The sequence below is a fragment of the Neomonachus schauinslandi genome, chromosome 3 (genome assembly GCF_002201575.2).
Source record: "Neomonachus schauinslandi chromosome 3, ASM220157v2, whole genome shotgun sequence".
NCBI lineage: Eukaryota > Metazoa > Chordata > Mammalia > Carnivora > Phocidae > Neomonachus > Neomonachus schauinslandi.
In genome coordinates this window covers 58,980,107-58,994,366 of record NC_058405.1, presented here as the reverse complement: position 1 = coordinate 58,994,366, position 14,260 = coordinate 58,980,107, and the positions used below count along the sequence as shown (strand labels likewise).

Below are 14,260 nucleotides of genomic sequence, written 5' to 3'. Positions count from 1 at the left end.
ATGTGGCTATTGAACACTTTAAATGTGGCTAATGTGACCAAAAAACTGAATTTTAAATTTAATTTTGATCAATTCAAACTTAATTTTAATTCAAATAATTCAAATTTAAGTAGTCACATGTAGCTAGTGGCTACTATACTGAATGCACAGATACGAGGTTCTCCATCCCTTTTTCAGCTATATAGCACTCCTCTGCATAAATTCCACAATTTAACTAGTCTTCTACTGTTTCCAATCTTTTGCTATCACAAATCATGATGTGATGAATAACCTGGTGCATAACAATTTCAAGCATGTAGAGATATCACTTCAGAATACATTTCCAGAAGTGGGAGTACTAGGTCACAGGGTAAATGAATTAGTAATTTTGTTAAGATTGCCAAACTGTTCTCCATGGGGTCAGCCCTTCCAGCAATTTATGAGAGTGCTTGCTTTTGCAGAGCCTCATCAATCAACGGCTCTTGATGTTTTGGAATGTCCTACTATATTTATAAATCTTTTAATGTTGAAAACATTTGTTTCCAATTTTCCTATTGGTTACTACTTTGATGAACATCCTCATACATAAATCCTTGACCAAATTCCTGATTATTTTTCCTGATTATTACCTTAGGATACATTCCTTTAAGACGAATTAGTGGGTAACAAGAATACACATTTTAAAATAACCTCTTATTAATAAAACTTGCAAACTTATACATAACTGTGTATTTTTCTCACTAAAAAAAAAAAAACTGTTTTAGTATATGTGCTGCCGAAGCGAGCACAAAAAAAAAAAACTGTTATATTGGACCCCCACGTACTTGTAAGAACTGTAGAACTCTCAGCACACGATGACTCCATCCAAACCTGTGCACTAAGACAACCAAACTCTCTAGTAAGGCTTCTAGCAGCATAAGGCCATGTCTCTGGGAGGACCCAAGTCCCCCAATAAAGTGCTGCCTGAGAAAGCTCAAGGCTATCAGAAGAGTTTAAGGTTTCTTCTAGCCAACACCTGAAGATAAGCCCCTCAACCTTTCTTTCTTAGAGCATTTACTAAAAAGTAAAAAGGGCTTGCAATTGTGAATCTTTCCTCCATTCCCCAAAGATGTGTATTTAATTCCTACAACTCAGTAGTACCTTTCTCCAGGTCCTGAAGGCCCTTCTCTTGGAAGTTAATCGTCAGGAAGGATAGGGCCTTTGTCTTCCAGTCTCTGTGGGAGGATAAATCCTAACTTTGATGGTTTCCAGCTAGCACACATAGCTGGCCTCAGAGTCATTCACACTAACTCTTCGTAATTTTTCACTTGGGTTCCCCTCTTCCTCTATCTCTACTCCCTCATTCACCTGTAAAACACCAGCCACCCCAGCACAAGTTGGAATGGAGCTCAGCTTTTCCCCCTACTGTCAGTAGTTACTGAGTAAAATCAGTTTTCATCACTTTAATGTCTGGTTTTATTTATCTTTGACACTTGTTACCAAACTTCAATTATCAACATGTTGCCTGTTTTACTTCTATTCTTCCTCCTCTTGCCCCACACTAGAATATACTGGAGTATTTTAAAGCAAATCCTAGACATTACCTGAAACAATTCAGTATGTATATCTAACAAACAAGGCTTTTTAAAAAACATACAATCTCAATGACCTATCTTCACATTTTGGTGATTGTTAAATTTGTTTGAATCAGAATTCAGAAAGTCCCTGATTGTATTTGATTCAGATGTCTTTTTGCCTCTAATCTTTTAGCAGTGTCCCCTCCCTCTTCATTTTATGACATTTATTTGTTGAAGTTGAATAAACTGTGTCATTTGTCCTATAGCATTTCCCACCTTCCGGTATTTGGTTGATGCTTTCCTTGTGGTGGTATCATTTAACTCATCCTTCTGTCCCTCTATTTGGTAAATCAGTAGTCAGTTCTAGAAGCTCGATTAGATTTAAGTTCTTAGGGGCGCCTGGGTGGCTCAGTCGTTAAGCGTCTGCCTTCGGCTCAGGTCATGATCCCAGGGTCCTGGGATCGAGCCCCGCATCGGGCTCCCTGCTCCATGGGAAGCCTGCTTCTCCCTCTCCCGCTCCCCATGCTTGTGTTCCCTCTCTCGCTGCGTCTCTTGTCAAATAAATAAAATCTTTAAAAAAAAAAAAAAGATTTAAGTTCTTAGGCTGGGGGGTGGGGGTTGTTCTCTATCTTTCTTTCACTTAATAGTTTTGTGATTCACTCATGATTATTGGCTAGGCCAGTGCTACTCAAGGTGTGGTGGTGTCAGTCCCCAGTGGTTTGCTACCAATTCATAATAAGTACAAAAATATAAAGATGACAAAGTTTAGAAACTTTTACAGCAATTTAACATTGTTGCAACATCTCATTGCATTTTATAAGTGTATTCCTCAATAAATTTGAAGTTTCAAACAAAACAAAACACCTGTTCTTACCACCATTAGTTTGACAGCACTGGCCTAAGGCCACAGTTTCTTTGGGAATGGGGGGAAGTTGTAAAAATAACAATCTTCCAATTCTACCATTTCTATTGCATTTTCTGGCTGGAATTCTTTGATAAGGAAGAAATTTTCCTCATCAACTCTTGGGTTATCTGAAATACAGTTAATATAGGAAAAGCAGGATAAATGCTTGATTCTCTTTACTAGAATTCAGAATGGTGAGTTGTATCCTAGCAACTACCAAAGTGACTGATTTTTAAAATGTTATCATGAACCCATTTATAGATTTAATGTGTTTAAATCAATCACCGTGATTATTCCTTTAGATGTTCAAATTGTGCCATTTTTAGCCAGTGGGAGCTCCTCCAAGTTTGCTCCTATATCTAACACACTTGGTAGGCTTTGATGGCTTTCTTGCTTTCTGTCCCAAGAAGTCCCAGGTCTAGAATCAGCCATTCCTCCAAAGGACTATGGTTCCACTTAATGAGAAATAACATTTAGAGATCACAATCATGGTTCTAGGAGGTACACACATTTTAACCAATACAGACTACCAAACTGCTTTCCAAAAAAGCTGGACCAATTTACACTGTATGAATGTTGATATAATTATTATTTTTAAATTTTTAACCAATTTGATTAATGAAAAAAACCTTATTAGCTCCTTAATGTTTTTCTCTAAGTAATAGAGAGTTTGAACATAATTTCATGTTTACTGGTCTTTTTTTCTTTTTTCCTTTGGTTAACTGTTCATATGCTTTGTCCAATTTCCTATTGGAGGTTTGTTTGTTCATTCACTCATTCATTCTTCCAACAGATTTCCTGAGTGCCTGCTATACACCAGCTGCTATGGAAACAATGATGAAAGCTCCATGATCTCAAGGAGCTTACATTCTAGGCAGACAACTAAGTATCTACAATAAAGTGTAAATAATGTTATGAATAAAGCCATGATACATAATGTCAGGAGAAGACATCTTTATTATTTTTTTTATTAGGGCTCTAATTTTATAATTAATTTTTCCATGAGGTGGGAGTCTAATTTCATAATTTATTCTGATGTACCATGAAGATCTAACTTAAATTTTCCAAATGATATCCAATTGTTCCAGAGTCATTTACTGAATAAGTCTTTCTTTTACTGTGTAACTTTTGACTTACTAACTTAATCCTATCCTACACTCTTATAAATATATAAAATGTTCTATTATTTTCTAGGCTTATTCTGTCTCTTGATGCAACTGTTACCAATTGACACAAACCAATACCAATGTGGTTTTTTTCCATAGGTTGATGGAACATTTTGAGATTTATCAGAGCAAGCCCTCTGTCACTATTTTTCCTTTTGAACATGTTGTTTTCTGATTTTTTGCCTTTTGACATTAAATTTATAGTATTTGCCAGCTTAAAAAAATCCAACTGCCTGGATTTCATGTTAAATTAAATCTACAAATTTATTTGGAAAGAATTTACATTTTTGTAATATATAGCTTTCCCATCCAGGAACACAGTAAGTTTATCCATTTATTAAAATCTTTAGCTTTAATTTTCCTCATGTATACATTTCTTGTAATTAGTCCCATTTATTTACTTTTTTGGTATTGTGAATGGGGACTTTATTCCATATTTTCTATTGGTATACACTTTCAGATTTTTATTTTATGTGACTGTTACTAAACCCTTTTCTTAGCTTAATAATTTTACAATTGACAAATTTTCAGGGTAGATAAGATCATCTACAAATAATTTCACCATGTACATTTCAATAATCATATTTTCTTTGACATTCTGTTGTACTGCCTAGAATTTCTAGGAAAATATTGAATTACAATTATGATAGCAGGCATTCCTGTCTTATTTTAAGGAAAATGCATCTAGAGATTCATCAATACATAGGATATAGATGTTAGAGAAATACATGGTCTATCCCATTAAAGATAATGCTTCTATTTCTAATTGTCGGTATTGAATTTTTAAATTCTTTTGGCATCTGTTAAGTTTTTCTTCCTATGGTTTACTTTGGTAAAATAATGGATTTTCTGGGCGCCTGGGTGGCTCAGTTGGTTAAGTGACTGCTTTCGGCTCAGGTCATGATCCTGGAGTCCCTGGATCGAGTCCCGCATCGGGCTCCCTGCTCGGCAGGGAGTCTGCTTCTCCCTCTGACCCTCCCCCCCTCTCATGTGCTCTCTCTCTCTCATTCTGTCTCAAATAAATAAAATCTTTAATAAAAAAAAATAATGGATTTTCTAATACTAAATCATTCTTGCCTGACTAGAGTAAATTCCACTTGGTCATCTCACTCTTTTAATATTTCTCTGGATTAGAATTGCTAAAATTTTATTTAAGATCCTTATATCCATAATAGTGATACTTAAACTTTTAGGGTCACGAACCCTTTCCACAATCTGATGAAAATTATGACTCTCTCCCTAGAAATATAGCGTTAACATAAAATTTTGCGTACCATTAAGGGACTCCATAGCCCTAAGGACTCATGAATTTATTATAGTTAACTTCTTATTTTGATGGTTTCCATGCCACTCCCATATCTTAAATACTATGTCCTCCTCAATCCTAATTTCCACATTCTGATTCATATTTTGGTCAGCAAGAGGATGTATAAGAAAGTTTTCCAGAAGGGCACATGGGTGGTATGTTTTCTGAGCATCTGCAGGGGTTAAGTCTGGTGCTAACCTGGATTTGTTTTGTTTTGTTTTTTTGTGTTTTATTTTTTTGCTTTTGTCTAAATACTTCTAACATACTTATACTTTGATACTAAAACTTTTTTTAACAAGTGTTTATCTAATAGCAATTTTCATTACTATGGTACTTGGTGAAGCCTTTTACCTCCAGACTTGATATTTTCTTACACTCAGAAGTTATCTTTTTTATTGTTTCTGTTTCCCTTATTCTAGCTTCTAGTGTTTTTGTTTCAGTTCAGAATAAAATATGGCAGATTTTTCCATAAGCAATGCTTTTGTAGGGCAGGTTTACATTATTTTTAAAATATATTGAAAATATCTACATTTCATATTTTTATAAGTACCAAATTTATAAATGGAAAAGATATGTATTTTTATTTTCTGAGTTGTCAGAGCAATTCTGAATCCTAGTTTAGATATTGTGATCTCCTTCACCATGAACAGCAGCACACTGACCCTAATCCTACCACTTTCGCTTGAAATGCTTACATTTTCTAAAGAACATTATAACATAGGGATGATCCTGAAAGCATTTCTGTAGCATTCACTAGAGTTACTGGTTTTCTGTTAGTAGCTTCTTTTTTAGGATGGTAATTATTCATCATTCTCTTTTTTTTCTCATCCATTTGTCCTTTTCTTCTACATTTTGGATAATCTTATAGATCCCAGATTACATCTTTAATCTCCTTAATAGGTGACTTTCACAATGAACACTTTCTTAAATGAAAGACTAGGATAAAACTGATCACTGCACTACTATTTACAAATAGGAAGTATTTAAAACCAACCTAATTACCCATCCTTAAAGGAATGGATAAGTAAAATGTAGTATTTCACATTATGAAAAACCAAACAAGAGTTAAAGGGAATGAAACAGATCTATACACAGCAATATGACTAGATCTCAAAATAATACTAAGAAAAACAAGATGATACATGTATGAATATTTCCATGAAACTTTAAAACTACAATTATACTATATATTGTTGGTGACTATATAAATATTAAAAAATTAACTAGAGAAATAATTGATGATAGTGATGCTCTTGGGAAGGCAGATAGGGGAATGGAACTTGTCATAGTAAGAAGTTAGGTATGGATCAAAGAGACTCTCTCTCTCTCTCTATTTTTTTAAAGAAAGTGGAAGCAAGTACAACGAAATGTTAATAGCTGTTAATTCTAGATTGTGTTTGGGTTTTGCTGTATTCCTTTATAGGTTTTTAATCTTTTAAATTTCTTGAAAAGACAGTAAAAAAATACTAGATGAGAATGTAGCTAAAAGATTAAGGCAAATCCAATGGGGGAAAAAACCAGAAGAATCATGAGGAAAGGTTTTATTTCCCTTAAATAATTTCAATCTGTTTTAGTATTTTTGAATAATGTTGGGGGTATATATTCCACAGTAAGAAATATATTCTATAATGCACCTTTTGCTTTACTCTTCCATTTAACTTTAGCCTTGTCCACTTTAGTATTGCTTTTATTCATTTATTTATTTTGGTATCCAATATTTCCTTGTTTTTTAAAGCATGTGCCTGGAATTGCTTTTCTCTTAAGTGCTACTTTCCTTCCTACCACTTTTTCTTATAAAGCATAGTACACTCCAAACTCTGAGCACTTCTATTTATTTGTCTACCTAAGAAATAACCTCCCCTCTGTCTTGTTTCATTCAATGTTCACTGTAATAAATTCTCTTAGGCTCTCACAGCTTTGTTCTTTGTTTTGATATAGGTTACTCACTCTCATGTGATTTTATTTATACACCTACAGGGTTGTATAACTAGCAAACCAAATGTTTCATTTTCCTTTTCAACTTGCCTTAACCAAATAAATTACGCTTCAGACTGGCTTCTGTGGCATCCTTTTCTCCAAATCTTTTTATTTGATTTTCCCTATTTCAACTATGCTCTTTTGTTCCTGTTTTGCTTTTTTTGGGAAAGGGAAATATGGAATACTAGTTTGATGACTTGAAAAGTTCTTCTCTGAATATGAAAAGATTAACTTAGGGTACATGTGAGAGAGGAAGTATCTGGGTTATCCTTAGTTCTTAAATAATAACTAATGTTTGTACTGCAGTTTATAGTTTACAATGTACTTTTACATAATCTCCTCATGTGACAATAAGTACAGCTCCAAGTTAGTCATTATTGGAACAATACACAATTAGACCTACTCAGGACTAAAATTTGTAATAGTAAACATGCTGGTAAAACTGGTAATTTGGAATTTAAGATTTCAAAAATGTTAGCCAACCTGGCTTAAATGTACTCTTCTGGTGACTAAATTAATTAAAATTAAGAGATAGAAGGCTTGAGTTATTAGGCAATTAACAAAGGGAGAAGTACCTTTTATACTGAAGCAGAGTTAGAAAACAAGAAGCAGAAAAACATGGAAATGAAACACTGATATGAATCTTAGAAGTGACTCTTTTCTAAATTGTGCCTCATTTCATAAAGTCAAAGAAAACCAACTTACTACAAGCTCCAGAAGTAAAGTAACCTAGTTTCAATCCCATTTTATGGGGAGAAAAGTTAACTTTCTTATACAAATGAAGATACATTACTAGAAAAAAACAAAACAAAACCAATCCCAGAGGAGAACATAGGCAGTAACCTCTTCGACATCGCCCACAGCAACTTCTTTCACAAGACACGTCTCCAAAGGCAAGGGAAACAAAAGCAAAAATGAACTTTTGGAACTTCATCAAGATAAAAAGCTTCTGCATAGCAAAGGTAACAATCAACAAAACAAAGAGGCAACCCACAGAATGGGAGAAGATATTTGCAAATGACTACAGATAAAGGGCTGATATCCAAGATCTATAAAGAACTTCTCAAACTCAACACCCAAAAAAACAAATAATCAAATCAAAAAGTGGGCAGAAGACATGACACTTCTCCAAAGAAGACATACAAATGGCTAACAGACATATGAAAAGGTGTTCATCATCATTAGCCATCAGGGAAATTCAAATCAAAACCACATTGAGATACCACCTTACACCAGTTAGAATGGCAAAAATGGACAGGGCAAGAAACAACAAATGTTGGAGAGGTTGTGGAGAAAGGGAACCCTCTTACACTGTTGGTGGGAATGCAAGTTGGTACAGCCACTTTGGAAAACAGTGTGGAGGTGCCTCAAAAATTTAAAAATAGACCTACCCTATGACCCAGCAATTGCACTCCTGGGTATTTACCCCAAAGACACTCGATATAGTTAAAAGAACGGCCATATGCACCTCAATGTTCATAGCAGCAATGTCCACAATAGCCAAAATGTGGAAAGAGGTGAGACGCCTTCAACAGATGAATGGATCAAGAAGATGTGGTCCATATATACAATGGACTATTACTCAGCCATCAGAAAGGATGAATACCCAAATTTTACATCAACATGGATAGGACTGGAGGAGATTATGCTAAGTGAAATAAGTCAAGCAGAGAAAGTCAATTATTATATGGTTTCACTTATGTGTGGAATACAAGGAATAGCATAGAGGACAACAGGAGAAGGAAGGGAAAAATGAAGGGGGGGAAATCAGAGGGGGAGATGAACCATGAGAGACTATGGACTCTGAGAAACAAACTGAGGGTTTTAGAGGGGAAGGGAGTGAGGGGATAGGTTAGCCTGGTGATGGGTATTAAGGAGGGTACATATTGCATGGAGCACTGGGTGTTATACGCAAACAATGAATCATGGAACACTACATCAAAAATTAATGATGTACTGTATGGTGACTAACATAGTAAAACAAACAAACAAAAACCCCAATCCTATACATAGTGTTATAAACCTAGTTACTGAGCCCCCCAAAATATAAAAATGCTGGAGGTAAACAAAGGATAAGTAGGTAAACATGGTATTGTCTGTATCTGTTTGCTAGCTTCCAGATAGGGGCTGCTCAGTTTGGATGTGGCTTGAGAACTGTTTTGTTATTAGACACCTTGACCTGCAAGGCTTCAGAGACTTGTCAATAAATGTCCTAGCTTTTGGCAAGTCTGAGGTAAAAAGTCACGCTTATCCTTGATGTCCACTGAAGGGGCATATTTTTTTTTAAAAAACCTATATAAACTATAGTTATCTTAAAAACTGTAGTAGATATATTTGTTTTCTGCTCAATCCTTTCTTTGGTCATCCTCTTCTGAAAGGTGGCCATTTATTTTATTTTTTTTAAAGATTTTATTTATTTATTTGAGAGAGAGGGAGAGTGAGAGGGAGAAGCAGACTCCCTGCTGAGCAGAGAGCCCCATGTGGGACTCGATCCCAGGACTCTGGAATCATGACCTGAGCCGAAGGCAGATGCTTAACCGACTGAGCCACCCAGGCACCTGAAAGGTGGCCATTTTAATTTCAGTGTACTCAAAGCTGTTGGGTCATATATTCACACTGTGCTATTTATAATCTCAAGAATTTGTATCAATACATAAAAAAAATATACCATGAGGTGACACTAGCACTAGCAGATCATATAGTGCTTAGCTGGGACAGCTATGTTAGACTATGTGGGAACAGAAGAACCAACTGATAACAGATGGAGAGAAGCAGAGCTAAAAAATGCTGACCCTGACCTCAGGTACTGACTCTCCAGTTCCAATTCTAGTCCCTATATAGCCTGCTGTGTTACATTTTCTGTTCTTAAGACACCTCATTTTATTTACGTGTGTTTATATTTAGGTTAGGGATGTATGTGTGTGTATGCACCCATTTAAAAAACCTCTTTTGGGTGTTTGTATGCATGTTATGTGAAAAGCCAAATGGCTTAAATTCACATCTCTGTCTTTTCACAGTGGGGCAAGCCTATATCCACCATTTATGTTAGCCAAAGCTGCATGTCTGGTATATCTCTAATAAATTCCACTACTTAAGCTGGCTTGTGTAGGTATGTGTTCCTGACAAAGTACCTAAGAAAAAGAATTAAGCCAGGTTTCCTAACATCACAAAAGTAGATACTTTTGAATTATTATTGAATAAAATTTTTTTTACATTTACCTATGTCATAGCTCAATTATAAGGAGAAGAAATTTAAATCAACTATAGAATAAAATACAGAAGGCGAGTTTTTTGTTTTTTATCAGTTATAAGATTTCACTCTGGTTTTGCCATTGACAAACTGTATGACCGTGAACAATTCAGCTGGGATTGAGAACCCTTGGCTTAAATTATTCCCCATTTAGTTTGCCAGTCTGCCTATGTAACTAATGGCTTGCTAGATGTTTAATTACTAAAAGCAAAATAAGTAATAAGCTCATAATCTACAGAGGAAATACAAAAGGAATTATTTAGATTTTATTTGACAGAGAGTGAGACAACAGCAGAGGGAGAGGGAGAAGCAGACTCCCCGCTGAGCACAGAGCCTGAAGTGAGACTTGATCCCATGACCCTGGGATCATGACCTGAGCCAAAAGCAGATGCCACCCAGATGCCCCCAAAAGGAATTATTTAAACATAATTTTGATCAAGAATGAAACATGGCCTTGGAATTCTTAACAGCAAAGGAAGAAAACCCTGAGTCTAATTAGAAATATCTCTTTATTTGAAAAGATCTCAGAAAGTTCAAAGTTAGGTATGATCTCATGGACAAAACCTCTGAGTGGGAATACAGCACAAGGAGAGTTGCAGGTTCTAAGGAAATGAAGTTCTGATTATGTAATCACAAATAATCCTAATGAGATGAGAAAGCAATTAGAGAAACTAATTTCTTTGGGAAGCTCAGATTTTTAAAAGAACATGTACAAAAGAAAAAAAGACCAATTATGAATACAAAATCTTGATGTGAACATATAAGAAAAGTCTCACAAAGGTTCAAGCCTACTAAGAACTGAGGTTCCCCAAAATTCTAATAAAACAGCAACAAAAACTTTAAAGCTATGTTTGGACAAGTAGACAATTTGTTGGGGGAAAGGAAGCACAAGGCTGATAACAGAAAGAAGAGCTCAAAAACAATTGTGTCTTCATCTTTTCCATCCATAAGTACTGCCCTCAGTTGGAAAGACCAGACAAAAATTAAAAGAAGAAATTAAAGTCTGTGATAATTTAAAAGGAGTCCTACAAAGCTAATTTAAACATATTTAAGATTCTAGGCCCAAACAAATCATATCTCAAGGTCTTGAAAAAATTTCAAATATGAATGAAAAATGAGAAAATGCTGCCCTGATTTTTTAAAAATAGGTAAAAAGGGAACATTCCAGAAAGCAAAGAATGATTAGTTTAATATTCATCTCTAAACACTTCTAGAAGAGAGAATCAAGGATGTGACTTTTTTTTTAAGATTTTATTTATTTATTTGAGAGAGAGAGAATGAGAGAGAACAAGCACATGAGAGGGGGGAGGGTCAGAGGGAGAAGCAGACTCCCTGCCGAGCAGGGAGCCCGATGCGGGACTCGATCCAGGGACTCCAGGATCATGACCTGAGCCGAAGGCAGTCGCTTAACCAACTGAGCCACCCAGGCGCCCCCAAGGATGTGACTTTTAAGTACTCAGAATTTGAAAAGCCAACATGGACTAGGTAAGAAAAGTACAAATTAAATTAATTTTCCTTTTTGACAAGGTTTGATAATGTCTGGCAATGATACAGAATGCTACTGCAGTGAATCTTGATAGCCTTGTCAGTAAGATAGAGAAATGTAGGTGGAATAGTGGTAGAGGTAAGTAAATTCACAGTTGGTCCAACAGTTCTTTCTGAAGAGTAATGAAGGAGCAGTGGGCCAGAAAGGTTTTATCTTTGGTCCTGTCTTATCCAATATTGTTTTCATGACTATAACAAAGACTAGAAACTCATTTAATAAATTTGTAGAAGAAAAGCTAGAAGGGAAAGACAATATAAAAGGTGATTCAAAATTCAAAAGGATTCTGATAAGCTAGGAAAATGAACTTAAAACCAAAAAGAGACACTTAGGAATAAACCAATTCCTGCATTTAGATTTAAAATAAAATTTTTAATAAAATAAGTAGAAGATGGGAGACTGGTGGTAATTTATATGAAAAAGAATCTTATATTTTAGTGATTTAAAGTGATTGAACTTGTTTTTAAAAGGTAATGAAATTTTATGCTATATAGCAGAAGACCAGAATGTCTAGGTTTCTCTAAAAGTATTGTAAAATAAGTTTTATGAGTCTTTCAGACTCAAATTGTAATGACATCTCTAATATTCGCAAATGCAAATCATATGCAAAATAGTGTCAATCTACAACTCTCATAAACCCTAAAACAATAAAGAATTCTACATTGACAATGTTTTTGTCAATTTAATATGAAAAGACAAACAAAATAAGGCAATTAATTTAAAATCTTTCTCTATAAAGACATTTTGTTTTTTGAAATTCTGTTCCTTGGACTAGCACAAAATAGTTTCAGAAACTTCCCTTAAACTAGTTCTTGAAAGTTTTAGTACTGGCATTACCTACTAAAAATAAAGACTATGTGTGAGAGCGTCAGATTTCCTCTTATACAATTTTACGTTATCCTAAGGAATCTTTACTGAAATGCTAAAAGGAGAAAGAAAAGGTCAGAAAAATTTAGCCTATTCTCATAAGCTTTCTGATACTAATTTAGAGCTGTTAAAGTATTTGAAAAGCTGAAATGATACTGAAAGAAATACTGTTTACCCTTTTCCAATACTCTTTTAGAAGAAATAATCCAGGGGCACCTGGCTGGCTCAGTCGGTAGAGCATGTGACTCTTAAGCGCAGGGTTGTGAGTTCAAGCTCCACATAGGGTGTAGAGATTACTTAAAAATAAAATTAAAAAAAATAAAAATAAAAATAAATAATCCAGGAAAAGTATTTTTTTAGTTAAAAAACTGCCAACTTGGTAGATTTCAGTATATTAATAATTTACACAAAGAAGTATTTTTTTTTTTAATTATTTATTTGAGAGAGAGCGAGCACGCAACTGGAGGGAGGGGCGGAGGGAGAGGAGAGAGAGAATCTCAAGCAGACTCCCTGCTGAGCATAGAGCCCAACACGGGGCTCAATACCACAACCCATGAGATCATGATCTGAGGTGAAATCAAGAGTTGGACACTTAACTGACTGAGCCACCCAGGCACCCCTACACAAAGAAACCTTAAACTAAATTTTATTGAAAGACTTGATTACTAGGGATATTAGCAAGTAAACAACTTTTTAAGGGACTCATGAATCTTTATCCTACATAAAATACTAAAATTTACAACTTTTAAAGCTTTTGATGGGAAAAAGTCTTTTTTATATATTCTATCTACTCTTATGTCAAATGATCAGAAAGAGTAAATCTCCTTCTGGGAGTGGAAGTATTAACAACATAAATAAATTTAACTTATATACATACAGAAATGTACAGTCTTCTGGAAAGGAATCTCCATATGATGTAGAGGGCAATGAACCTGATTTGTTTTCCCATTCATTCTGGGTCACAGATGTATGATCTACATGAAGAAAATAAAAACATGAGTAACAGGTACACACCAAGTTCAAAATCATTTACTGTAATATCTAAATAATATCTTTATTGATTAGAGATATATGGAGCCCTTAAATCTGCGAACATAGTAAGATTTCAAAATTAAGCCAAAAAATTACGTGTCAGTATTTCCAAAAACATTAAGAAAGTAAGAGAGGATAAAGTAAAAGACTTAGGATAGAAGAAACTTCTACCGGAGAAAATCTAGTTTGGTCTGAACTTTATCTGAATTTTAATCAACCTTTAAGGTGAACATTGGGTATCCTTATTTGTGCTTGTATTTTGTAGAAAAATAACAATGATTACAAAGGTCACAAAGTGGAAAGTTTATGTATCTTTTGCTTTCTCACTGTTCAACTGCCACCTTCATTTTTGGAGGGTAGGGTATTTGGATACCTCTTTTTATATTTCCATTTGACTTTTCATATTACTTAGTGTATCTTTCTGTGCTTAATTTCATCCCATGTCTTGTCTTTTCTTTTTCTACTTCCTCTATTCTTACTCTCTAACATGACTACAATACAGAAATAAGCTGTGTATTTAATGAGAAAAGTTACGGATTTCCTGTTATTCTGAAAAATGGATATGTGGTATATTCTATGTTTGGTTTAAAGATACACACACACACATTTTTTTTCCTTTGTTTTATAGAGAGCATGAGTGCAAGGTGGAGGGGAAGGGGGAGAGGGAGAGAGAGAATCTT

At 34.8% G+C, this 14,260-nt stretch overlaps 1 protein-coding gene across 2 annotated transcripts in view; it reads right to left on the bottom strand.

Annotated features, from left to right (window-relative positions):
- Nucleotides 1-14,260, bottom strand: part of SETDB2 (SET domain bifurcated histone lysine methyltransferase 2) — a 55,968-nt gene that overhangs the window by 25,356 nt on the left and 16,352 nt on the right. For both annotated transcript variants that reach the window (XM_044913556.1, XM_044913557.1), the window contains one exon: nucleotides 13,426-13,522. In XM_044913556.1, coding sequence (XP_044769491.1) covers nucleotides 13,426-13,522 — 97 coding nt within the window. The remainder of the gene's footprint in view (nucleotides 1-13,425; nucleotides 13,523-14,260) is intronic.